At 36.8% G+C, this 26,674-nt stretch overlaps 1 protein-coding gene across 1 annotated transcript; it reads right to left on the reverse strand.

Moving 5' to 3' along the window:
* Positions 1 to 1,401: 1,401 nt before the first annotated feature.
* On the reverse strand, positions 1,402 to 26,674 carry AKAP17A (A-kinase anchoring protein 17A). Its single transcript, XM_020992895.2, has 5 exons — positions 26,576 to 26,674; positions 24,052 to 24,828; positions 22,973 to 23,121; positions 5,720 to 5,960; positions 1,402 to 3,332 (listed from the first exon to the last, which is right to left on the reverse strand). The coding sequence occupies exons 2-5, from the start codon at positions 24,811 to 24,813 to the stop codon at positions 2,415 to 2,417; spliced, it is 2,070 nt and encodes a 689-aa protein (XP_020848554.1). The 5' UTR covers positions 24,814 to 24,828; positions 26,576 to 26,674; the 3' UTR covers positions 1,402 to 2,414.

The raw sequence follows: 26,674 nt of genomic DNA on the forward strand, positions 1-26,674 counted from the left end.
GAGTTGAGGGGCTTTTTCTATTAAAACAATCATAACACAATCTGAGAGCTGAAAAGGACATTAAAATCATCTAAACAGTAGATGCAGAAGGGAGTTGAGGGGCTTTTTCTATTAAAACAATCATAACACAATCTGAGAGCTGAAAAGGACATTAAAATCATCTATCTTAAAACTAATTCAACTAAACTTTACTGAAAAAAGGAAGCCAAGAAAGATGAAATGACCTGCCCAAGATCACACAGCTGGTTAGTGGCAGAGATGCGACTAAAACTCATCTGCTTTTTCCACTACATCAAGTATCTATTAAACAGTAGCAAAGTTAACTTAAATTTCATTCTCCTTTTTTATACTCTTGTTTATTGCTAATGATTGTAGAATGACCACTAATAAAGGAAAGGACCAAAAATCCTAGGGAAATTAGATAAACTTCCTCTGCATAATCAAGGTGACAGGCTATCTCATGCCTGGAAAAATAAGTAAGAATGACTTAGGATCCAGATTGTAGCATGAACACTCTCATTTCTTCAATTTCGCCTTAGGTTTCTTAATGTTATTTATTATTACAGTAACTTACATGTGCCTCTAACTTTTTTTTATGCTACCTGAAGACATCTATATCTGGAATAGCATGATGCAACTTAGTAGTTTTAAATAAGTTTTAAATAAACAGCTGAGACATATTGAAGGCCCCATCACTGGAGTCCTTAGAATTATAATCTCTGAAGTAGTCAAATAGATCCCCATTGACACAGAATATTACATATCCAAGTCTTACCCAGAATTACACTTGCAAACAAATAGAACAGATAACAAAGTAAAGGTTAAATGTTCTATTCCATCTGTATTATGGAGTAAGCAGGTCGTTTCTAATCTTGTCTGCTTGATTTTCAACAGCATATAAGTCTGGGTTGTAAAAGAACATGCAAGTCCCACAATGGAAAGGATGGAATGACTTGATTAAATACAGACAAATAAAGCAATTCCTACTTCTAGCTTGTAAGAGTTCATAAAGGAACCTGTACTACTTTACAACACATTTTATGGCTATAAGAATTAAGTTTAAAAAATGCTTTATACTGACATTCTATTAATTGAATATCATAAGATTACTGTGAAGAAAGCACTTTGTAAAAGTGTAATGTGCCATATATGACCTTATCACTGTTATTATTCTAGGAGGTTCCATAAATTTATTTTACAATACTGAGTATGATGAACTGTAATGTCACCAGATGCATTAATGAACATTAATAATCACTCATAACTTGAAATACTTTCAACACAATCTACAAACTCCAATTAATATGAAAATGAGATTTTTTTTAATGTACTTGAGTGCTCAGAGAATAAAAAGAAATGTAGTTTCATCATCTTTTAAAATATAAACACAGGAATTTCAGATCACTGGAAAAGGCTTTTATTTCACCATAAAAATGCAAACTGGCATAAACACAACCTTTTATAACCCAAAGGTTACAACTACTTTAAAGTATTCCTGAGCTTCATCTTGAGAAGCAAAAGATTATAAAATTTAACAAGTTTGCAGCCTTGAATCTGTTTGAAACATTGCAAGTAAAAATAATTTAGCAAAACAGCTTCTTAAAAAAACCACGCACACACTAATTTGTACTAGAAACAAAAGCTTTTAACTAACTTTTTACCTCAATTATTTTAATTTGTAAAAAGTCAATGTTTCAGAAGCAATGGAGCATCTCCAGACCACTTTGTCTCATACTCCCACTTACTGGAATCTTTAAAAAGTATAGTGCATTTGCATTTTCAATTTCAAAAGAATTCCACCTACATTTTATATATGGCTTACTATGCCATGATCATCTTGTTCCCACATCTTTCTACCACCATCTCCATGTTTTTGAATCAGTTAAATATAAAATAAAAGTCAAACCAGCAAGTTCTTTCTTTCTTTTAAATGTCCTGTAAGTTTTTGTGGTTGTTCGTGACACTTAACATTTGGCAGCTTATCTCAAGTTCAATTAAATTTGCCCTTTTTCTGTTGACTTCATTGAGAGTATAAAGAATTTTTAGTCAAGAATTTTGCATACGTTCTGTAGTAGGCCTGGAATTCTTAAACTGTCAGTCTATACATTTCTCCTGATTAAAAGAGGATTCGTGACATTAAAGCTATCAGATCAAAATATTTAAAAGGAAAAAGGACAGCTAATGAAAAACAAATTACCAACACAGTTGAAACTGAAGCACAAATAATTATGCAATCTTTAAAAAAGAAAATAAATTTCCAATGTAACTGCGTTTCCTTTCACAAAGGAGTTCACTTTACATTCACTAAGCAGAGACTCGGTTTTCTTAAGGTGGTCAAGAAGCCAAAAACTTTAGAACCTCTTGCTGGACCTGGTCTATCCTGTAAGTGGGCCTTAAAAAGGCAGAGTCCTTTACTACCTGCTCCAAGTACTTCTGTGTTTGCTCAGAGATCGGGATCTCCCTCGTCGACTGCGCTTCCTACCCACACTTCTTCTATCCCGGCTTCTATCCCTTCTACTGTATCTGTCTCTGCTGTAGGACCTCCGGTACCGAGATCTATCGGGGCTTACACTTCTTCGTTGAGGACTATAATCTTTGTAAGAGTGTCTTCTATGAAGTCGTCTTTCTTTTCTTTGTCTTTCATCCTCTTTACTCGCTTCCCTTCTATGCTTGCTCCTATCCCTTTTGTGTCTCTCCTCAGTACTTCTGTCTCTGCTGGACCGACTTTTTCCCTTACTTGGTTCTCTATTACATTTGTCTTGTTCAGAAGATGAATCTTTTTTGGACATGTTCTGGTCACAATTAGATGCACCCTTCTGTTGCTGATTATTGGCAGGAATACAAGAGAGCACACCTGAACATGTTTTTTCTGTACAGCTTTCACTTGTAATACAGTTAAGTTTCTTACTTTCTTTGCACTGGGCTTCTTCACTTAAGTTTCCATTCACATTTTTGGAATTAAAATTAATCTCCTGATTTGACAGCATTTCTCTTTGACAGATCTGAGTTGGCTGACCTATGAGGGAATGCAAGGAGGTAGAAGTAACACAGCTTGAAGACACTGACTGTATAATATCTATAACAGGCTGTAATAGGGCAGAATGAGATGCCACTGCGTCTTCCTTGTTCTGCTGTGTTTCATCTATTTTCTTGCTCAACAAAATATTTAATAGCCTTTCCCTCAGTTCTTTCTCTTTCCTCTGGAGCCCCAGAGCTCGCTCTTTTTCCTCCTCTACCCGTCTGAGTTCAGCCTCCTGAAGTCGTCTTCTCTCCTCAAGTTGTTGAAGGCGGATTTTTTCTTCTTTCTGTTCATGCTCTAGTAATTTTACTGCCTGAAAAAGATGAAGAGAAAGAAGAAACTAAATTCTAAGACAAAGATTATTCTAGAACCTAGTGTTCAGAAGATATGTGTAGAGATGTATTTTGAAGAACAAAATTTATTCAATGGCCTGTTACTGATTTTAACAAACGTTGGCCCAGAGTATAATACCATAAACAGAAATGATTATGAAATCACCTGGCTTCTCCTGAGTTGACATCAGCACTATACTAACACCTGAAAGATTCCTTCTTTCCCTCCTGAAGTAGTAGTGGTTTCAAGCTATGAGAATACTATTTAATAATTACTTTGTAGCCTAAAAAAGTAATTACTTCCGTATCTAAATCTATGAAAACTATGTACCACCATAGTAGATCAAGTTTGTTATATAATAAACATTCACCAGGTTAAAAAAGTTTATAAAAAATGGGAAGCTAATATGATAAAGGCATTGGAATGCAAAGCTTTCTTCACTATTTCAACTTCCTGATTTTAAATAAGATTTTCTTTTCCTGAAAGCCATCTTTTAAACCATTACAAAATGTGCAATGGACTGAAACCAAGGAAGTGAAAGTTTCCTAAATGTTCAAAAAGGTTAAAATGGAGGGCAAGGAGAAGGAGATTCTATAATTTACGCAGCCTGGTGTTTCAGGCTATCAAGCATACAGAGATATAAGATGCAATCTAACTGGAGAGTCAAGGCATAATAACAGATAAAAAGACATAAAATAGCTAGTCTATGTTCAGTAACACTGAGGGGTACCAAAAGCTACGACCAGAGAGGCAGCTAGGTGGCTAAGTGGAAAGACTTTGAGTGGCTTACAGTCAGGAACACCTGAGTTCATAAATCAGCCTCAGAGCTTACTGGCTGTGTGTCCCTGAACAAATTAATTAACCTCCTTTTGCATCTGTTTCCTCATCTGTAAAACAGGGATAATGATACCTCTACCTTCCCATATAGTTGTGAGGCTCAAATGAGATCCTATTTGTAAAGCACTTACCACACAGTGCCTGGCACACAGTAGGCAATATTAAAATGCTGGCTACTGTTTCATCCTCATCATCCTCATCAAGCCCCTCATCAACATCATTACCTGTAGGAATTTTGAAGAAGCAGAGAAGCCTGGATGGGAATGGAAAGGGCCCATCTTGAGGTGCATGAGCTGCTTAGGTCTCAAAGAAACCAGGCAGGACACCATTGGGAAAAAACAATAGATTTTCTCCTCCCTACCCAAAGAATTTAATCAGCTTTATGTATATGGGAACTTTAAAAGTTCAAATAAAGACATTCTAGGTAAAGTTTTAGTATCCAGGATTTTCTGTCTTTGACACTGTAAAGACTCAGCTGTACAATATTGTCAAGAGAAGGTCAAACATTTGGTTTGAAATGTCTTTTGCAGGGATCTGCTCCAATAAGGCTCTCCAGGGGTTTTTGTGTATAATGCAGAGCCAATACCTAATGCTACTAAATGGCTGGTGGAAGGAGAAACTCTGTGTGAGCACAGTTCGTGCCCACTCCAAGGAGAAGTTAGAAGGATGGAAGGGGAGAGGGAGAAAGGAAGAAGAATAGCCAAAACAAAACAAATACATGTTAAGACAGTAGTACTTTAGAGCGAAGGAGACTGCAAATCCACAAATAAGCCAATATACTTTCTGTAAAAGGTCAGAAGAAATAACAATAGCAACTCACACTGATACAGCACTTTAAATGTCTGTAAAGCATTTCACATATATGATCTGATTTGATAACCCTAAGGCAGACGCTATCATCCTCCTTTTACATATAAGGCAACTGACTCAGAGAAGTTAACTTACCCAGTGTACCCAGCGATGTGCTAAGAAGTTCGATAAGCGTGATTTAACCCCAGAGTTTCTGGACTGCGTGTTCAGTGCTCCATTCACTGTAATTATTCTCTTAGGCTGCTTTCAGCTGTAAGATTCTAAGTTTCTAAAACTGAAAAATCACTAACTACATCACTACCACAACTCATTTCCAAACCTATCTGACAATGAGACCTAAATTCTATTAACCAGGTCTTCCATTTGTGCTATGTGTCTTTGGACACGTGACTTTAGATTCTTTATCTGTAAAACTTATCCTCAGTGCTACTTTGAGAATTATTGTGATAAAAAAAAATGCAAGCTTTCTAAGGCAAAATACATTATCTTTACTAGTGAGAGTGAATCTATTCCAATGGTTTCTTATCCATAGCTGATTAGATTCATTAATTTCCTTAAAACTATAGCTGAAGTAGCAGGAAAGAAAACAGAATAGAAAATGTTGTTGTCCAGCCTTACCTCTGCATTACAGACAATCTGAAAAAAAAATATTAAAAACCAATAGGGCAGTTGATAAGAGGAACACTTAATGCTGTCACAGAAAGGTCAACATAACATTACCTTTGCTCTGCTTAGCAGTTCTGCAATTAATCTTATTGACTGAAGATTTCTTTGAGCCAACAATAATTTTCTCTCTTCTAATTTTATCTTTTCTTGTAATTTTTTCTGCTCTTCAGCTTGTATCTTCTCCAGTTTTTTCTGATTTCTACGGACTTCACGGTCTTTTTGTTTTTGTTCTCTCTTACGTAGCTTCTCTTCTCGTTTTCTTTCTCTTTCCAACTCCTCTAATTCTTTCTGTTTTCTAAGTAAAATAAATCAAATGTTTTATTAAAAAAAAAATCAAAAGTATCCTGCAATCCTAGATTGGCACTTCTGTCAAATCTATTTTCCTTTAGTATATTATATACCATAGTACATTAAGTAATCATGAAATTTCAGAATCTGCAAACTGCCTACGTATTCACAAAATGCACCCTGCAATAATAACATTACCCAGAGATAAGGTACATTTGCAGCACCAAGACTGAAACGCTATTATTCTTTTTCAAGGACAAAACTGCTCTATTATATACCCTCTTATTCAAAAATTGACAACACTGACAAGTGTGACAAAGTGCAGCACACTATCTTAATTGCCATCATCCATTCCAGCCATGGCACTTTTATCTTTATTATCTGATGTCTTAAATCCTTTGCCATTCCACACCAAGCCTCAGTTCTGAGCCTGTGGTGAAATATGGCAGTTAACATGTATCAGTATGCATGAATCCAACCTCCATTACCCACCATTCTCCAAAGGCAAAATGACAACTGAGCTTCTGTCTCAACTGTTTGTGTTTGGTTCCTAACTCAACATACTGCACTAAAGTAATTCCCTCCCCTCCCCTCCCCTCCCCCTAAAAAACAATAATGACAAGAACAATGGCACAAGAACAATGGTACAAGCTTTTCAGTGTAGCAACTAAGATCAGAAATGTCAAAAGGCAAAACTCCTGAGTGGCTCAAACTAGATTAAAATATAATTAGGAAATCTTTAACAAAATAAATAAAAATATCAATAATGGTAGATAATTTGTGTTTTTCTAAGTCAATATGGAACACATAAAGATTCCTTTTTATTTGAGTTTGATACAACTGATTAAGACTATTCCTTCTTCTACTGAATTCCAACCAACTGAGCTTAAGTGTGATTAGTAAAGTTCACAGATGTGCTTACTCATACAATTTGTCTATAAGGAGGCAAACATGAAAGACTTTTGACTGGAGCTACTGATAGTCTGTCAAAAAAAAATCAAACCTCAGTCTCTCTGAATAAATATTAGAGAATCATGACTGCATATGTATTACTCCATTAAACCACTAAAAAGGAGTAATTCTAGAGTATAAGTATCTAAAAACAACAATGACTCTGGTACTAAGGAGAATTATTTGAAATATTTCCATAAGATGACATTTTTTAAATTGTGAGGTTTCTTATAGAGATTATTTGCTTACATACAGTCTCCTAAAACACTTAAATGTTACTTGGTAATCCTAAATACATTCAACAAATACTTATCAAGTACAGAGACACAAAGTTGAGTAAGACATATCTTGATCTCAAGTACCTTACTTCCTTTATTAGATTAAAAAAACCACCATAATTTCAATAGCACTTTCCAAAACATAAAACTTACAAAATACTTTCCTAAGCACTATGTCATTTTTTAAAATTTATTTTTATTTTTAGGCAATTGGAGTTAAGTGACTTGCCCAGGGTCACACAGCTAGTAAGTGTGCTTTTTTTTAAGATATGATACAATTTCACACTTAACAGACTGCAGTGTAGTGTGTAAACATAACTTTCACATGCACTGAGAAACTCAAAAAATTCATATGATTTGGTTCATCACAACAGTCACTTTATTGTGGTGGTCTGGAACTGAATCCACAATATCTCCAAGGTATACCTATACTCATATGTAATTACCATGATTTTACAACGTAAGAATGGGGCTGTGCCTTATTTTTTATCTCTTCCCCAACACCAAGGTTCTGCTTATGATGCACTTAACAAATGTTAAGTTGAACTAAATAGTTCACAGATCAGTTGAAAATACTGGGTAACTGACCCTACAGAGACAAATATCTAGGAGAATTATCACTGATACGACCCCCATACCCTAAATAGCTAAGTAATTTGTTTTGGCTTAAAAGGACTCTCCTTGCAAAACTCAGCTCTACTTTACACTGATTCTTTTCTATACAACATGAGGTTCATACCTTGCATTGAGTGATGAACAAGAAAAGAGCTAAGTAATGGAACTGAAGCAATTGGATAATCACACCTTCATAGTATGGTTTCATTTTGGAACATGAAATATACACCAGATAAATATATTTAAGAAGAGGCAAAGCCAAGCCAGCAGAGAACAGGCAGGGACTCACCTGAGCTCTCCCCAAAATCCCTCCAAACAACTTTAAATAATACCTCAAAACAAATTCTAGAGCAGCAGAACCCACAAAAGGATGAGTGAAACAATTTTCCAGCTGAAGACAACTTAGAAGGTCAGCAGGAAAGGTCTGATGCACCAAGGTGAGAATGGAGTACAGTCCAGCACAGGCCAAGCCCCAGTATAGCTGAAAGCTTTGCAGGTGATTGAATCAGTGACATCAGTGACAGTTTCTGGACCTCTTAGCCCACAGATTGGTAAAGAGATCAAACAACTGGTCAAAATAGGGGTCCCTTTGCCAGCACCAGGGGCAGGACTCTGCTTCATTGCCCATACTTGAATGCCAGCTGCAGTCCTAGGTCTTCCCATCTCAGGGTGAGGAAGAGAACCAGCACATCAGAGCTTGCAGCCTCCAGGTAGCTAGGACCCTGGTCAGAGTTTCAGGGTTGAAAAGAGCACTTATGAAATCTTTCATGAAAGGAAGAGTCAATCAACACAGCAAATTTCATTGTCTTTTTTAAAGAAATTGCACAACTATCCAAACCTTCAGCAACCACCGGTGCACAGGAGAGCAGTAAATACATCTCTCCCTAGATCACACCACTTTGGAAGAACTGAAAACTTACAGGTCCCCAGAATTACCTCTGAAAACAGCTGCATAAAAAACCCAAAGCTTGGGACAGTGTCCCCACCACTCTGGAAACAGAACCCTACTTTAGCATAGAGTTAAAAGGCAAGAAATAAGCTGGAAAAATGAGCAAAGTTACTATGGTGACAGGGAAGATCAAAACACAATGTGAGAAGAAGACAACAAAACAAAAACTCCTACACCCAAAGCCTCAAAGAAAAATATGAATTGGGCTCAGGACTTGGAAGAGCTCAAAAAGTATTTCAAAAGTCAACTTCAGAGAAGTAAAGAAAAATTTGGGAAGAGAAATGAGAGTGATGCAAGAAAATAATGAAAAAAGAGTCAACAGCTTGGTAAAGGAAGCCAAAAAAAAAATACTGAAGAAAACAATACCTTAAAAAACAGAGTAGGCCAAATGGTAAAAGAGGCACAAAAATCCAATGAAGAGAAGAATGTCTTGAAAGCAGAACTGGCCAAATGGAAAAAAATATATACAAAAATGCACCACAGAGAAAAATACATTAAATACCAGAATTGTATTGGTTTTGTCAAAAACTTCTTTTTTTTTGATTAGAGAAATGCAAATTAAAACAGCTCTAAGCTACCACCTCATATCTATCAGATTGACTAATAGGATTAAAAAAAGGAAAATGATGGATATTGGAGGGGATGTGGAAAAACTGGGACACTAATGCACTGCTGGTGGAGCTGTGAGCTGATCCAACCAATCTGGAGAGCAATTTGGAACTATGTCCAAAGGGCCATAAAATTGTGCATACCCTTGGATCCAGCAATACCACTAGGTCAATACATCAAGAAAAAAAAAAGGGAAAAGGAACTATTTATACAAAAATATTTCTAGCAGCTCTTTTTGTAGTGGCCAAGAATTGGAAATCAAAGGGATGGCCACCAACTGAGGAATAGCTAAACAAGCTGTGGTCTATAACTGTGAAAAAATATTATTGTGTTATAAGAAATGACAAGCAGGATGATTTCAGAAAAACCTTTTGTAAAGACTTACTTGAACTGATGTAAAGTGAAGTGAATCAAAGCAGGAGAACACTGTACACAGTAGCAACAATACTGTACAGTGAAGAACTGTGAATGACTTAGCTCTTCTCAGCAATACAATGATCCACAATAATTCTGAGGGACTCAGGACAAAAAATGCTATCCATCTCCAAAGAAGAAACTGATAGTCTGAATGCAGATCCAAGTGTACCTTTTGTTTACTTTCTTTATTTTGCTTTGGTTTTTTTGTCTGCATTTTCTTTCATAGCATGACTTACATGGAAATATGTTTTGCATTGCTGTATATGTGTGTGTGTGTGTGTGTGTGTGTATACACACACACACACACACACACACAATATATATACAATGCAGATCACCACCCATCCATAAGATTTGTCCTTCTCTTAAGTTCAGCATGGGAGTGAACCAAAAGCATAAGATACTTTCTCATTTTTTTCTTGATATCATAAAAAGAGCAAACAGGACTGTTCTATTATCTGTCTCTCAACATGTGATCAGCTTCTATTCTTTTTTCATTCACACAGTTCTTTAGTGACATCTTTTATTCCACTTCTACTTTATACTTACTGCTTGTAATGTACTATATAACATGTTCCTGTCAACCACGTCCCTTTTCATTACCCTTTGAATGATCTCAAATTTGAAATCTTTGGAAACTACAACATCCTATGATATAAGAGAAGAATGCTGGGCTTTAAAATAATATGCCTTTGTTTCCAGAAAAAAATATCAAGTCATTAAAAAATGCTGCAGTTGCCCAAAACAATCAAGTCTGCTGTCCTCTCCTCTTCAATTCTGGGGCCAGCTCATTGTCTATGTGCAGTATCTGTACAAGATACATTTACTAATGCGCAAGTTGTGTATGTTGTCCATTCAACTGCATAGCATATATTCTGAACAGCGGACAGGTACTTGTACTCTACATCTTTCAGGAAATTGCACAGTAGTAAAAAGGTAATCTATCAATCTATTTCCTTCTAATACTCTCAAAAAGAATACCCTTGATGCATGTGCAAATTATTCTCAGAAGAACTGTGGACAGGTGGGAAACCGTGGACAGTGTAGTCCCAATAGTCAACTATGTCTCCTTTCCAAGAACCAGCCTATCTAAGCACAAAGAGCTTATCACCAGCAAACTAGCCACTTGATGATGTCACTTTGTAGTAGTCACTTTGGTCACAGTAGCAGATAAACTAAAGAAAATATAAAATGACCCTCTGTTCTGTGAAGTTCCCTTCCTCCTCTGCAATGATGGTGGCAGAATGGTGGAAAAAAGGGACAAGAATGCTAAAAAATTAGATAATTTTTAAACCATTAATTATATTGCTGGTATTATAAATGTGTAAGCCTTGCCAAATGCCCAAGGAGTAGATATACTACTGGAGGAACGGAATTATACTAATTTTGATATCACTATAAATAAAACCTGAGGGCAAAAAAGTCAGGTAAATGTAAGGATGATTCACAGATTCTCTTGGAAAATCAACAAAATATCTGGCAGAGTTGGTTTTACTGTATGTCTAAAGGCAACAAGAAGCATCATTTTGTGGGACTCTTGTTTATCTCATGTTGTCATATTCATAAGTATTTGCAAAAAGACAGCTAAGAAAAAAATTGCAACTTATGCATCAACATATGTGCGTAAAGTAGATAAAAAGGTAAAGAAAATCTAAGAAAATATCAGATATTCCAAATTCAATCAACACATACTTTGATACATGGTGACTTCAAAACAAGCAAAGGTCAGAGTAGTCAATGACAGGAGAAAAAAGTTATAAAATAAGGCTCAGGAGTAAGGGATGAAAGAGGACAATGACCTGTAGATTATAAACAGGCCTCATACCTCTTTGTCATATTACACAATCTAAATGCTATCTTCAAGAAAATAATCAGAAGGGACTGGCAATGAATAACATAACAAGAAAATAAAACTGATTACATTTTAAACAACTAACTTATGTACAGTCAGACTTTTTTAAACAAAGATCAAAACTAGATAAATAAAATTGAGAAAAAGATACAGATTAAAATTTAAAACCTCTAACCTGACCTATTTAAACACTTTATTAAACTTCAAAAATGGGAAATCAATTGATCTGGCATTGATGCCAATTATAACACTTTCATACAGATGTTCAAATGATGTAAATCAAGTATGACACAATGGAGGGGGGAAAAAACTTCTTCTAGGGTCAGAGAACAATGGTTCCAAATTTTGATCTATCATTTACTAGCTGTTTGATGTCAAGCAAGTCACATAATCTCTCTGGTTCTTTTTCCTCATCTGTAAAATGAAGCTGGACTAATGACTCCTAAGATTTGAACTCTAACTCTATGATCTTATGACCAACAGTGAGAAGACTAAAAATCATCTCACTAAGTATATACTCGCCTATTGGCCAAGAAGGGACAAATGGCAGCCACAGGCAATACTAGTTTAGAATATAATCTCATTTGTAAAATCTTAGAGAAAAAGATGGTAGAAGTTTATGAAAATAATCTCTGAATAAAGCAGGAAGATGAGTGGAGGAATAACCAGAAAGAAAAAGAAAGCTTGGCAAGAGACACAACTAAGCAATATCATCTAAGGATTTTTAATGATGAAAGCTGAAGGAGAACAAGAAGATTTGAAAAAAAATTATAGTAAATTTTTCACTAAGAAGAATAATGGCATCACCAGAGTTGAACTCTTAACATTGTTTTTTAACATCACAGTCCCAGACGTGCTTATACAGAAAGTGGAAATGGAACTGAATGGGGGAGGGGAGAAGTTGAGAAAAGTATTTAGACTGGGTCAAGTACGTACACACACACACACACACACACACACACACACACACACAAAATCAGGACACTAAGAAATCCTCAAGGTATCTGAAAATAATAAAGGGTGTAGAAAAAAATTTCTAATATTACTGTAAAAAAAGAACATTAATAACTACTAACCCACATTAAACAATAAAACTGAAAAAATTATTACTTATAAATGTTATTCCTTTGGACAAAAAAGATTAAGTTATAGAAAGATGAGGTGGTAGAAATTCTGAAGCCCTTGAAAGTGCCTAGATATTTATGATACTAGTCAATTAAGTTTATTTTTGCTTTAAAAGTTTCCTTTTCTGTTGTGTTCAGACAGGCAGTATTGCTGGACTCTAACATAACAATCCTCAACATGCTGTACAAGGAAGTAGAAACAGTACTAAACAAAATAAAGATGAGAAGACAACACTAAACTAGACCAATTATATACAGAGAATATTCATGGTGAAACCAAATTAATTTTGGGGATGTCAAGGGATCAATTCTCACGACATCTGACAGGGAGGAAGATGAAAAACTCTTGTGGAGGTAGGAGGGAAATACAGACCTTGTTGTTACCCTCCCCCCCAAAAAAACAACAGAAAAAATATCAATAACTACCTACCTGTATACTTACTTATCCCATCTCTACAAAAATTTTTATGAAAATAATCTACACACATATCAAAGGGCATCTTTGATGAAGTTATGAGAAGGGAACAGGTAGATCTTTACAAACATTCTATAGCAGACTACACCTCTGATAGTCACAAGACTGAAAGGTACAGAGAATACAAGATCCCATAGTGCTCAATTGATTCAGTAGTAAATGCCACCTTTAAGGTCTCTACAAGGTATATCCCAAGCATATGTCAAAAATCAATACGAGTATAATTACATAATGTTAAAGAAATGATTGACAACCCTCTGATTATAAACATCAAGTGAGAAAAAGGAGACTTGAGCTTCAGAGCTGATGTTAAACTTAAATAGAAACAGGGGCTACTAAACTGTACATAAAGATTCCAGCAGAGAACCACATATTAACATATCTATGTTCTATTGTATTTTTCTTTGCTAAATATTTCCCAAATATATTTTAATCTAATTCTATTTGCTCAGTGTCAATGTGGCTGTGTCTGATACCTCTGTCATCATAAGACATCAAAGTACAAATAGAAGAATGATTCCCTACATATATATAAGGTCCTTCTGTGTGAATGACATTGCATTGGCTGTATCAAGCCCCAGAACTTTGAAAAAGCTTTCTAAATAGGATCATAAGAACTCAAAAAAAAAAAAGTTTGACCTAGTCATACAGTAAAAGGCCAGCGGATTAAGAATGCCTATTATCCTGACTAGGATAAGCAATGAGATGGACAATCCATAGACATGATCCAAAAGCACACATATTGTAATACATGTAGACAATGAACTTGTCCAAGAATTGAATAAGAGAAGAAAAGCTGGTTGGATTGCCTCTGAGAAAATTTAGCGTTTTTAATAATCACAAATTCTTCAATGAAACCAAATCTTATTTTTTTTTAACCGCAATTTTCTTTTTGTGATGTTATATGGCTACAAAGCAATGTCCAAAGAGTTAGAATTAAAGTTGTGAAAAAACCTAAACAGAAATAGAGAACTATAAGATGGCGGAGTGAAAGCAGTGACTTGCTTGAGCTCTCCTCCAAACCCCTCCAAATACTCATAAAAAAATGGCTCTAAACAAATTCTGAAGCAGCGGAACGCACAAAAAGACAGAGTGCAACAAACTTCCAGCCTAAGACAACCTGGATGATTGATCAGAAAGGTGTATCGCGCCGGGGTGGGCGCACAGGCCGCAGCGAACCTGGAGCAGGCCTCAGAGGACTGAATCTCAGGCAGCTCTGGAGGTTTCCAGACTCCTCAATCCACCAATGCCAAAGACAGCTTAGAAGGTCAGTGGGAAAGTCTGTTTCTGTCAGTGCTGACAAAGGAAGGCAGGGTCTCAGCTCCACTCCCCAAGAGCATGGGGGGGTTGGGGGTAGGAGTGCAGCTGCTTCCCGAGCTTCCCGCCCAGAGACTGAGGGGGAAACCAGTGGCTGATCAGAGAGGGATTGCAGGGATCTCTTTCTCAGTGAGGAGGCAGGAATCTCTTGCTTTGCCCGTGTTTGGATCTGGGTGGCAGTTCTGGGCTCAGTGCTGGGGTGAGGAGGAGCGCTGGCATGATGGAGCTTATAGTGGCTGTAGAGAGGAACCCCTCCTCACAGTTACAGGACAGAAAGGAGTACTTGTGGTCACAGGCCAGGAAAGGAGTAAACACCTCGCCCCTTATCATACCACCTTGGAAGAACTGAAAATTTACAGGCCCCTACAAGTATCTCTGAAAACAGCTATACAAACGCTGAAGTTTGGGACAGTATACTCTCCACATTGGAAGCAGACTCTTACCTTAACAAAGAGTTAAAAACTCAAGTAATTGGCCGGGATCATGAGCAAGCAGTGCAAAAAGAGTCAGACTATATTATCTTACTTTGGTGAAAAAGAAGATCAAAATATACAACCAGAAGAAGACAACAAAGTCAAAGCTCCTACATCCAAAGCCTCCAAGAAAAATATGAATCAGTCCCAGGCCTTGGAAGAGCTCAAAAGGGATTTTGAGAAGCAAGTAAGGGAAGTAGAGGAAAAACTGAGAGTGATGCAAGAAAATCATGAAAAACAAGTCAACAGCTTGCTAAAGGAGACCCAAAAAAATACTGAAGAAAATAACACCTTAAAAAATAGCCTAACCCAAATGGCAAAAGAGGTCCAAAAAGCCAATGAGGAGAAAAATGCCCTAAAAAGAAAAATTGGCCAAATGGAAAAGGAAGTCCAAAAGCTTACTGAAGAAAATACTTCCTTAAAAATTAGAATAGAGCAATTGGAAGCTAGTGACTTTATGAGAAATCAAGACACAGTAGAACAAATCCAAAAGAATGAAAAATTAGAAAACAATGTGAAATATCTCATTGGAAAAACAACTGACCTGGAAAATAGATCCAGGAGAGAGAATTTAAAAATTATTGGACTATCTGAAAGCCATGATCAAAAAAAGAGCCTAGACATCATCTTTCAAGAAATTATCAAGGAAAACTGCCCTGATATAGTAGAACCAGAGGGCAAAATAGAAATTGAAAGAATCCACAGATCTCCTCCTGAAAGAGATCCCCAAAGGAAAACTCCTAGGAATATTGTAGCCAAATTCCAGAGTTCCCAGGTCAAGGAGAAAATATTACAAGCTGCCAGAAGGAAACAATTCAAGTACTGTGGAAACACAATCAGGATAACACAAGATTTAGCAGCTTCTACATTAAAGGACCGCAGGGCATGGAATATAATATTCCAGAGGGCAAAGGAGATAGGATTACAACCAAGAATCACCTACCCAGCAAAACTGAGTATAATCCTTCAGGGGAAAAAATGGTCATTCAGTGAAATAGAGGACTTTCAAGCATTCCTGATGAAAAGACCAGAGCTACATAGAAAATTTCACTTTGAAATACAGGACTCCAGTGGAACATGAAGAGGTAAACAGGAAAGAGAAATCATAAGAGACTTATTAAGATTGAACTGTTTACATTCCTGCATGGAAAGATGATATTTAACTCATGAGACCTTTGTCAGTATTAGGGTAGTTGGAGGAAAAAAAATATGTATGAATATGTAGATAGATAGAAGAGGGCACAGGGTGAGTTGAAGATTAAGGGGTCATATCTGGAGAATAAAGTTAAGGGATGAGAAAGGATTATACTTGGAGAAGAAGAAAGGGAGAGGTAGAACTGGGTAAATTATCTCACAAAAAAACAGAAAAGAAAAGTCTCTTACAGTGGAGGGGAAGCAGGGGAAGGTGAGAGGGAATGAGTGAATCTTATTCTCATAGGATTTGGCTTAAGGAGGGAATAACATACACATTCAATTGGGTATGGAAATCTGTCTTACCCTACAGGAAAATAGGGGGAAGGGGAGGAAAGAGAGCAGGAGGATGATAGAGAGGAGGGCAGATTGGGAAAAGGGGTAATCAGAAGTAAATACTTCTGAGGAGGGACAGGGTCAAAAGAAAGAATAGAATAAATGGGAGGGCAGGATAGGATTAAGGGAAATAGAGTTAGTTTTTCACAACATGTCTACTATGGACGTGTTTTGCATAACTACACATGTATAACCTATATTGAGTTGCTTGCCTTTTCAATGATGGTGGATGGGGAAAGAGGAAGGGAGAGAATTTGGAACCCAAAGTTTTGAAAACACAAGTTTAAAAAAAAGTTTTCACATGCAACTGGGAAATAAGAAATACAGGAGATGGGGTACAGAAGTCTATCCTGCCCTACCGGAAAAAAGAAGGGGAAAAGGATAAGAGAAGGGGGGAGAGATAGAAGAGAGGACAGACTAGGGGAAGGGATATTCAGAATGCATGCCATCTTGAGGTGGGGGGAAGGGGGAGATGGGGTGAAAATCTGGAACTCAAAAACTTGTGGAAGTGAATGTTGAAAACTAAAAATGAATAAATTTATAGTAAAAAAAAGAAATAGAGAACTATGTTGTGGGGCATAATATTCTACAACGTTACGAATACAGAATTATTTAATGGAAGCCACAGAAAGGACATCTTCAGAGAGATGGATGACTAGAAAAAGAGATGAGCCACTTATACAGCAAAAGTGAAAGATAACTGACATAGTCTTTATGCTTCATTGGTATCTGTAAAATTTAGAGAAATACGAAGGAAAACCCCCTTCTTCAAGTTGGGTGGACACCCTGTGGAAAATTTATGAGAAGCCACAAACAAGATATGTACAGGATGAGAAGGTGTGGATAGATTGTTACCTGTGCTTTTGAAGAGAATGCCCATACTGACGGGCATTGATATCAATGTAAAACATGATCGTGTTATTCCAGAACCCAAAAGAAAGCTCAGTGAAAAGCATTTTATTTTGGCTCAATTAAAAAAAAATACTTTCTAACTGGCAATTAATAGAAGTGCCCAAAAATGGACTAAGCTGTCACAAGAGGCCAGTATCACTGCAAGAATTTAAGCTAAGGCTGGATGACTGTCAGAAATACCATAGAAAGGGGCTCTACCATATAAACAAGAAATTTGTTTAAATAACTTCTAAATTACCTTCAAACCTACAAGTTTATAATCATCAGCTAACTTTTTCAAAGGCAAAAGACAACTCATTTTTATTAACTAGACATGTCCAAGATGTTCATCTTTTTTAAACTAAGATGGCAATAATCAAGTCAAAATAATTGCTAATATAGACTTAACAATGATGTAAGGTAACTGTAATATGAAATGCAAAACTCTTATTTACATTAAATTACAAGTTACAAAACTAATTTTGGCACAGGATAGAATATGTATGATGTAGAGGCCTGTTAGTATCCATCAAGGACCAGAAAAGGACTCCTGCAGAAGGTTAAGATTTGAGTTTTGTCTTGAAGGAAGCCAGGGAAAGTAAGAGGTAGAAGTGAAAAGAGAGCATTCCAGGCCTGAGGGACAGCTAGTAAAAGGACAAAGATTTAGGAGAGAAGTTTCACATGCAAGGAGTAGCAAGCAGGCCAGTAGGAAAACTGGGGAGTAAATGAAGGAATTAAAGTGTAAAAAGCCTGTAAAGACAGGAACGGCTGGGTATGAAGAGCTACAAATACCAGGTCTTTCTAACTGATTCTAGAGAAAATAGAAAACCACCTGAGTTTTGTTAAGGAGTGTGACATGCTCATCTATACTTTCAGAAAATCACTTTGGCAGCTAAATGGAGGATGGATTCATAAAGTAAAGAATAAGTCTTTCATCTAATCATAGTAAACCAATGACAATCAAGCAATTATCATTCATGAAACATTTATTATGTGCCAGGTACTATGGTAAGCTCTGGGAATACATATAAATACAAAGAATAGAACAATCTCTACTTTCAAGAAGCTTACATCCTGACAGGGGATACAAGTATATATTTGAAAGTATATATAAAATACATAGGAAGAGAATAAATGTGAAGTAGTTAAAACATAAGGTACTTTGGCAGGGAGGGCCCCACCAGCAGCTGATTAGGGGAGATCAGGAAAAGTTTTACATAGAAGGTGATATGATCTACACTTTTAAGAAACAGAGAGATTCTATGAGACAGAGGTAAGGAGGGGATACATTTGAGATATGGAGGATGGCCAATGCAAAGGCAAGAGAAAGGACACAGAATGCTGTGCTGTGTGTAGAGAAAATCAGTTTGGCTGGATCACAGAACAAGGAACAAAGACTAGTATACAATGAGGCTTGAAAAGACAGGTTGGGGCCAAGAGTGAAATGCTTTAAAAGCTAAACTTGGAGGTTTACATTTTACCCTAGTGACAAAAGGGAGCCACCTTAGTTTAATGAGCTGGACAGTGACATGATCACATTCATGTTCAAAGAAAATCACTTTGGCAGAAGAAAGGATGACAAACAATGGGAAGAAATTTGAGGGATACCAATGAGAAGGCTGTTGCAATCATCTAGATGAAAAGTGATGAAGGCTTTGAATACCCTCAGTTTTCTCAGTAAAGAGGTAAGGTCCTTAGTTGAGAGAGATGGGCAAAGGGGAGGTGTGAGAAGATTAAAGATTAAAGATTAAAGAAGATTAAAGAAAAGCAAAATGGGTAACTTTGATTACATTAAATTGAAAAGTTTTTGCACAAACAAAGCCAATGCAATTAAGATTAGAAGCAAGGTAGAAATTTGGGAAAGAATTTTTACAACCAATGTCTCTGATAAGGGCCTCATTTCTAAAATATATAGAGAATTAAGTCAAATTTACAAGAATACAAGTCATTCCTCAATAAATGGTCAAAGGATATGAACAGGCAGTTCTCAGATGAAGAAATTAAAGCCATCTGTAGTCATATGAAAAAATGCTCTAAATCACTATTGATTAGAGAAACGCATATCAAAACAACTAATAGATACGATGTGGTCACTAAGACATCTCCAAAGCCCTTGTGATGGAAAATGCTATCCACATCCAAAAAAAGAACTATGGAATTTGAATGTAGATTGAAGCATACTATTTGCTATTTTTTTTCTCTTCTGTTGAGTTTTGTTTCCTTTTTCTGGTGGTTCCTCCTATTGGTTCTAATTCTTATTTACAACATCATTAATGTGAAAATATGTTTAATAGGAATGCATATGTATAGCCTATATCAAGTTGTGTGCCATCTTGGGGAGGAAGGTGGGGAGGAAGGGGGAAAAAATTTTAAACTGAAAAGCATATGGAAGTGATTGTTGATAAATCAATATAAATTAATTAAAATTTAAAAAATAAATTTAAAACAAGAAGTGAAAAAAAGAGAAGATTAAGGAGAAAAAATAAGACTTAGAATAGTTTCAGTGAGCAGTGAGATGGGGAACAGATTGGAGATAATCAAGAGAGAGAAGGTATTAACATTAAGGGTAGAATCAGTGAAGTTTTCTTGTAAAAGATGACATTTTAACCAGGATTTGAAGGAAGGGAAGCCAGGAGGCATTTTATATTTGATCCTGGAAGTGATCCTATTATTCTCAGAGAGGTTCAATCCAATCTAATAACCATTTTAAAAGTACCTACATGGAAAGCATTGTGTTAGGCTTTGGGGTTACAAAGACAATGGCATGGCACAGTGGAAAGAGTACTGATTTGGAGTCAAAAGACCTGGCTTTCAATCCTGACTCTGCCACAACTACCTGCATGACCTTAAATAAGTCATTTTACCTTTCTGGGCCTCAGGTTCTCTTAACCATAAGATGAAGGAACTGTTATAGATGATCTCTAATATACCATGACATAACAAAACAAAAATTTAACTGCTCTCTATATCCGAGCACCCTGCTCAAATGCCCTACTTAAAAACTTGTAAAGGCTTCCACTTAAACAAAATTCAATCTAGTCATACAAAGTTATGATCTTCAAAAATATAACTATACTGTCTTAATTTTTTATCAAAATAGTGACTCAAAACAGTAAATGATATGCAGTAATAAAGAATATATATTTCCAAAACACAAATATTCAGTAGTACTGCCACTTCCTTCTGTAGACTGTAACTATGTGGGTCGTCTCTACTAATACCTCTTTCCAAACCATTATACTTTAGGATAACTTCCTTTGTGTTTTTCAGAATTTAAGAACAAAAACTTCTTTTATTTCTGTAGTTCTGAACAAGCAACACAACTCCAGAAACAATCCAAAAAAACCAGCAAACTTCAAGCAAGTTTAATCCTCATCTATTTATAAAAGCAGTACAAGGATTTCAAATCAGAAAGAGTTTAAACTTCTACCCTGAGACAGCACCTTCACACAAAAATTGAAGTGGAGAATTGAGGGGAATTAACCTTATGGGTCATTAAGATTAAAATGGGGAAACCATTAATTGAGGAAAAATATCTTTGCAGCAAGATTTTATGATACCAGTCTCCTTTTGTATTCCCAGTATACGTGCCTGACACACAGCAGACATTTAAAAATGCTTACTGACTTTCCTAAGACATAGAAGGGGCTGATTTAAGTTTATAAAAATAAGAGCCATCCCTCAATAGATTGTAAAAAGTCAGTTTTCAGAAAATGAAACAAAAGCTATCAACATCTATATGAAAAAATGCTCCAAATCACTAATGATAAGAGAAATGAAAATTAAAGTAATTCTGAGGTTCTACCTCACACCCATCAGACTGGCAAAGTTGACAAAACATGAAAATGAAAAATGTTAAAGGAACAGCAGGAAAACAGGCAAATTAATGAACTGTTCAAGGAATTATGAACTGATCCAGACATTTTGCAAAGCAGTGTGGAACTATAACCAGAAAGTAACTAAACTGTGCATAGTTACTCTGATCCAGCAAAACCACTACTAGGCCTATACTCCAAAGAGATTAAAGAAAGGGAAAAAAAAGATCCATGTGGAAACTCCCAAGAGTTTATAACAACTCTTTTTGTAATGGCAAAGAATTAGAAACTAATGGGGTGCCCATCACAGTAAACAAATTATGGTATATGAATGTAATGGAAGACTAGTGTGCTATATAAGAAATGATGAAGGGGACAGTTTCAGAGAAACCTGGGAAAACTTGCATGAATTGATACAGGGTGAAGTGAGCAGAAAAGGAGAATAATTTATACAATAACAACATCATTGTAAAGATGAACCTTGAAAGACTTTCTAATCAATGCCAAAAAAACCAAACAAAATTCACTTCTTGACAAAGAACTGATGGACTACTCAGAGCACTTATTGAGACTTCTTTTTTTGATGTGGCCAATGTCAGAATTTGTTGTTTCACTATGCGTTACTGTTACAAATTAGTTCTCCTCCACCAAAGCAAGAAGGGGAAGCGGGATAAAGAAAATAATTGTTAACTGAAAAAATAAAATGTGACTTTAAAAGATGGAAGTGTTTTATTTTTGTCAGTTTTCAATTTTGCTTCATTTCTGTAATTGTTTCAATTCTGTTACAATCTGTGGATAAAGAATCAACCTAAAAATAAAAGTACAAAATGGCCAGGATGTCATATTTTTTTTAACGCACAAATAAATGATAAAACGATTACAATCCTACAAAAATTTCGCAGGGCCAAAATTCAGTATTCGTCATCTAATCTGAATCCAGTGGGAAAAGATCACATTTACATCTATTTTCTGAGCAATTTCAAATTCCTAGTAGGAAAAAGTATTAAGAGATACACGCAGTCAATTTCTAACTTGCAAACAGGTTTGATTCCATTCATTTCTACAAGCATTTATGAAGAATGTCTACTTTATACAAAACAATAGGGATACAATGAAAATCTACAATCCCTGCAACCAAGGAGCTTATATTCTGCTGGGCAGGATACAAGTACACAAATATATACAAAGTAATTTCCAGTGGGAGTCACATGGGTTGTTAGGCATACAATCCAGAGGTTATGTTTGGATCTCAAAAAATATTTTCCCATAGAAACAATGTTCTAAATAGGCAGCTAAGTTCCTACAGCAGCCCATAAAAGCCTAATTAATCCATAATCGAAGTTACCATTGAACCTATGTTTTGTTATGGAGAAAGGCATTCCTAACTGCAACTAGGTACACTTTAAGAAAATATCTTCCTCTCACCCTAACAGGATTATTTTTTTAAGGAAATCACTCTGTAAGCAATGCAGAAACAACATGGCTACTAAGTCTCCTTCTTATATAAGGCACCAGAGATTCAGATTTATAAATTGGAATGGCAGTGGGGCTGGGATTCAGTGTCAGTTCTGGGCAGTACAGGGAAAAGAATATGGGAAGCAAAACCCTAGGGAGTTGAAAGAGTGAAAAAAGAATTCCTGTTGCAATTCACAGAAATCAAGGTGAGGTTCTAGTTAAATGCAAATTCAAAGTACAAAGGGTAAATATGATGGAAATGTACACTTACCTTTCCTCCTCTTTTTGCCTTTCTTCGGCTTCTTTTTCTTTACGTTTCTGTTCTTCTCTTTGCTGTTCAAGTTCCTGAAGTTTCTGCCTTTCAAGTTGCCGTTTTTTAATTGAGGCATCACTAAGATGTTTAGTTGAGTCAAAAGAAACCTTTCCAAAAAAAGCAAAAAAAAATTAAAGTAGCAAAGTGCCTGATTTTTAATTATCGAAACCCATTCTTTAAAACATAATTGCACTTATATACAATTCAGTAGCATATCTATAGCATGAAATAATAGAACTATAAATGATTGATGGCCCATTTATTTAAAATAGTCATTTCAGTGAATAAAAATCTAACAGAGAATTTGGACTTACTTAGGATTTTACTACACAGTGAACAGAGCACCAGGCCTGCAGTCAGGAAGTCAAATCTGGCCTCAGACACTTTTTAGCTGTGTGACCTTGAACAAGTCATTCAACCCGGTTTGCCTCAGTTTCCTCATCTGTATAATGAGCTACAGAAATAGCAAACCATTCCAGTATCTTTATCAAGAAAACCCCCAAATAGGGTCAAGAAGTATCATATACTACTGAAGACAACCATCAACAAAGGATTTTACTTGCCTTAAGTTTGTTTTCCCAGTTTCCAATGAAATATTTTTAAAAGATCTTTTTTTTTTTGGCCATTGTGTAGTAAAAAGGGTGCTAGTTTTGGGATCAGGACCTGGGTTCAAATCTTGATTTCACTGACTATTGGGCATACCATGAAACATTCAGTGAATTTTTTTAAAACTATGTTTTATAAATTTAGATAGACTACTTGAGAATAAACTGCTGCAGGTTATAAAAAAAAATATGGTCTGATACCATTATTCATCCACTCCAATAAATGTAATTTCCATAACTGTTTGAAATCTAAAGAAATACTATTATAGGAACATTCCAATTTTTAGATGATGTTTACCTGTTGTATAATTTCTCTAAAATTTTTTTTCTAAGTCTGAAATCAAGGCTATAGATTGGCCATCTTGTATTTAAATATTTTCTAAATATTAAAAATTATGGGAAACTACAGGCAAAAATATTGCAATTTCTCACCTTTATATTGCAGGCTACTGCTTTGCCATCTTCACCTTTATACATTAGTTTCATACCTCGCAAGGCATTCATAGCTTTGATAAAGCCAACATACTCTTTATACTGAACATATGCTTCAAAGTTCAAATGTCCACCAAAACTAAAAGTATGAAAATTTCTGCCAGTCATTTCTTCTCTATAAGGGTCCAACATTGGGATGTCCACATTCCGTATTTCTCCAAATGTCTCAAATACCTTAACGAGAACATCTTCATTTGGTTTTTCTGAACCAGATTCTTTCAAGGCAAACCATTTACAAGGTAGTCCTTCCAAATGAATTGTGTCTGGTCTCTCTCCTGGCAGAGTCTCATTCATATCTTTTGCATCACGGAAAAAGGAGTCCCAGTCATGCCGAGTTGGGAAATCTATTTTAAACTCAGCAGCCCTAACTTTTAAAATATCTGAGAAACCACTGAGCTTTATTGTTTTGCCATCAAGACATGCAAGAAAAGACTTAACTAAACTTTTATTTTCAACTTCTCCTTCAAAACGGATGAAATCCATAGTGCTTTTAGAAATTCGAAGAGTGGAAAATTGATGACTCTGTACCATTCCTTTCAATCTTTCCATCACTTCCCAATTAGAAATGGATTTTCCTGGTTGCTTCAATTGTGGAAGTGCCACACTAATTGTCATTTTCGTAATTGGCTTGAGGTATAATCCATATAAACTACAAAGTTCAACTGCTTCAGATGTATCATGAACTATCGTAGCAGCCGCCATAGCCAAAAACTAGACCTAAAAAAAAAATCGTCAAGACAGCGTACTGAAAAAAAAAAAGTTACAATACTGACAGGTATTCTAAACTTCAGCAACAGAATAAATGTTAAGGTGTTTTGTTTTGTTTTAATTCCTATCAACAGAGAATGACTGAACACCCAATTTTACAATTAAACTATAAATAAGATCTGAAATTAGTCATATTAAAAATCAACAGTAAATTGTAATGACACAAGAATGAGTTAAGACAAATCTCAAAATTTATATCATCTCCAAGTTACTAATAAGACAATAAAAAACCATAACAATCAGGATTTAGAATAAGAAGATCTTCCTAGATCAGATAAAGCAATCCACTGTCATTTCACAGATAACTGAGGCTTGAGAGTTTTCCATTTGACTCAACTTCACAAAGAGAGTTCCAATTGGTACGCCAGGTGACTGACTCCAAATATGAGTTTTTTCCCCACTACATTTAGAAGTCTCTCTCATTTCTAAGAAAGCCCCTACATCTTGACTAAGAATAGAGCTAGGGCACTGGGTCGGGGGGGAGCCCGCTGGGATGGGGGAGTAGGGATGAAAGGTTCGACTAATTTAAGAGGAATCAAATTCGCTAAAAAGGCTTGGGACCACCTATCTTGCACCTTTTACTTGCCGCCTCTTCCACTGCCTCTATTCACAAGAGATTCCTGTACCATTTTGATCAGCTCATTAAAAAACCTTCCAAGCTACATCCTATATAAATCAAACCAAAACTTGTTTTCTAAGTTTTCGCACGATGTGAACAAAACAATCCAGGTGATTGAAGAAAAGACATAACCACACCTAAAGAGAATGAGGTACAATCCCAGAGCTCAACATTCTCAAACAAAAGGCCGCTGAACTTTGCAAGAAATGAACTCTTCCCAGATGGGCTCCCAGAAAGCACAGCCCGGGGAGAGGGGAGGAGGAGGGGCTGCAATGGGGGTGGTTAACGAGGTACAAACACCCTGCTCCATTCCTTCTACCCAAGCAGGGGCGTCTAACAACCCCTAAGGGTAAAGTAAGGATGTGGAAAAAAAGTGATCCCCCAGCATAAGAATTAGACGAGCCCCCTCACCCACCCTACCCACCCCCACTGTACCAAAAGAAAAAAAAAAGGAAATTGAGGCCCAGGGATTGATAAGTATGATTTACTCAAGGTCACCGTGGGCCAGGATTGGAACCCAGATTCCAGATCCCGTGCTCTTTCCAAGACTTAAGTTTTGGGTCCATGTGCAAAAGATGATGACAGCAGAATAAACCAATGAGGCGGATCTGGGAAAGGAGAGGAAGCAGACAGTGCCTGTGGATGGGGGGAGGGAAAAACCGGGCCCCAGAACACCTGACGCCTCGAGAACGTTCCCCCTCTCTCTCTCTTTTTTTTAAAGAAAGTAGGATAAAGCCCATGCACAGCCCGAAGCGAACCGAGGAACCAGCTGCAAGGAACAGCCACCATACAGATGCAGTTCGCTTCCCATACACCCCGCACCCCCCCCAAAAAACCCCAAGAACCCCACCCACTCGCTCGGCCGTCGGCTCCTCCCGGAGCCGCCCCGCGCGCTCCCGCCGGGTTGGGGAGGGGGCGCGAGCCTCGGGCGATCCCGGGCTCCCGCGGGGCCGTGCGCTCGGGGCGGGGGGTGGTGGGAGAGGCAGTTGCCAGGAGCGAGGGGGGAGGGGGAGGAGAGAACGAACAGACGTGGGTGGGGAGGAGTGGGAGGGCGACCTAAGGAAAGCAGATATTCACCTGCTCTAGGAGTCTTCGGCTCTAGCTCTTCAACAGCAGGAGGCCTGCTCCCCTGCATCCAACCCTCCCCCTACCCCCCCAACCCTCCCCCAGAAACCG

This window comes from Phascolarctos cinereus, unplaced genomic scaffold, assembly GCF_003287225.1.
Source record: "Phascolarctos cinereus isolate Bilbo 61053 unplaced genomic scaffold, phaCin_HiC Scaffold_726;HRSCAF=1367, whole genome shotgun sequence".
Taxonomy (NCBI): Eukaryota; Metazoa; Chordata; class Mammalia; order Diprotodontia; family Phascolarctidae; genus Phascolarctos; species Phascolarctos cinereus.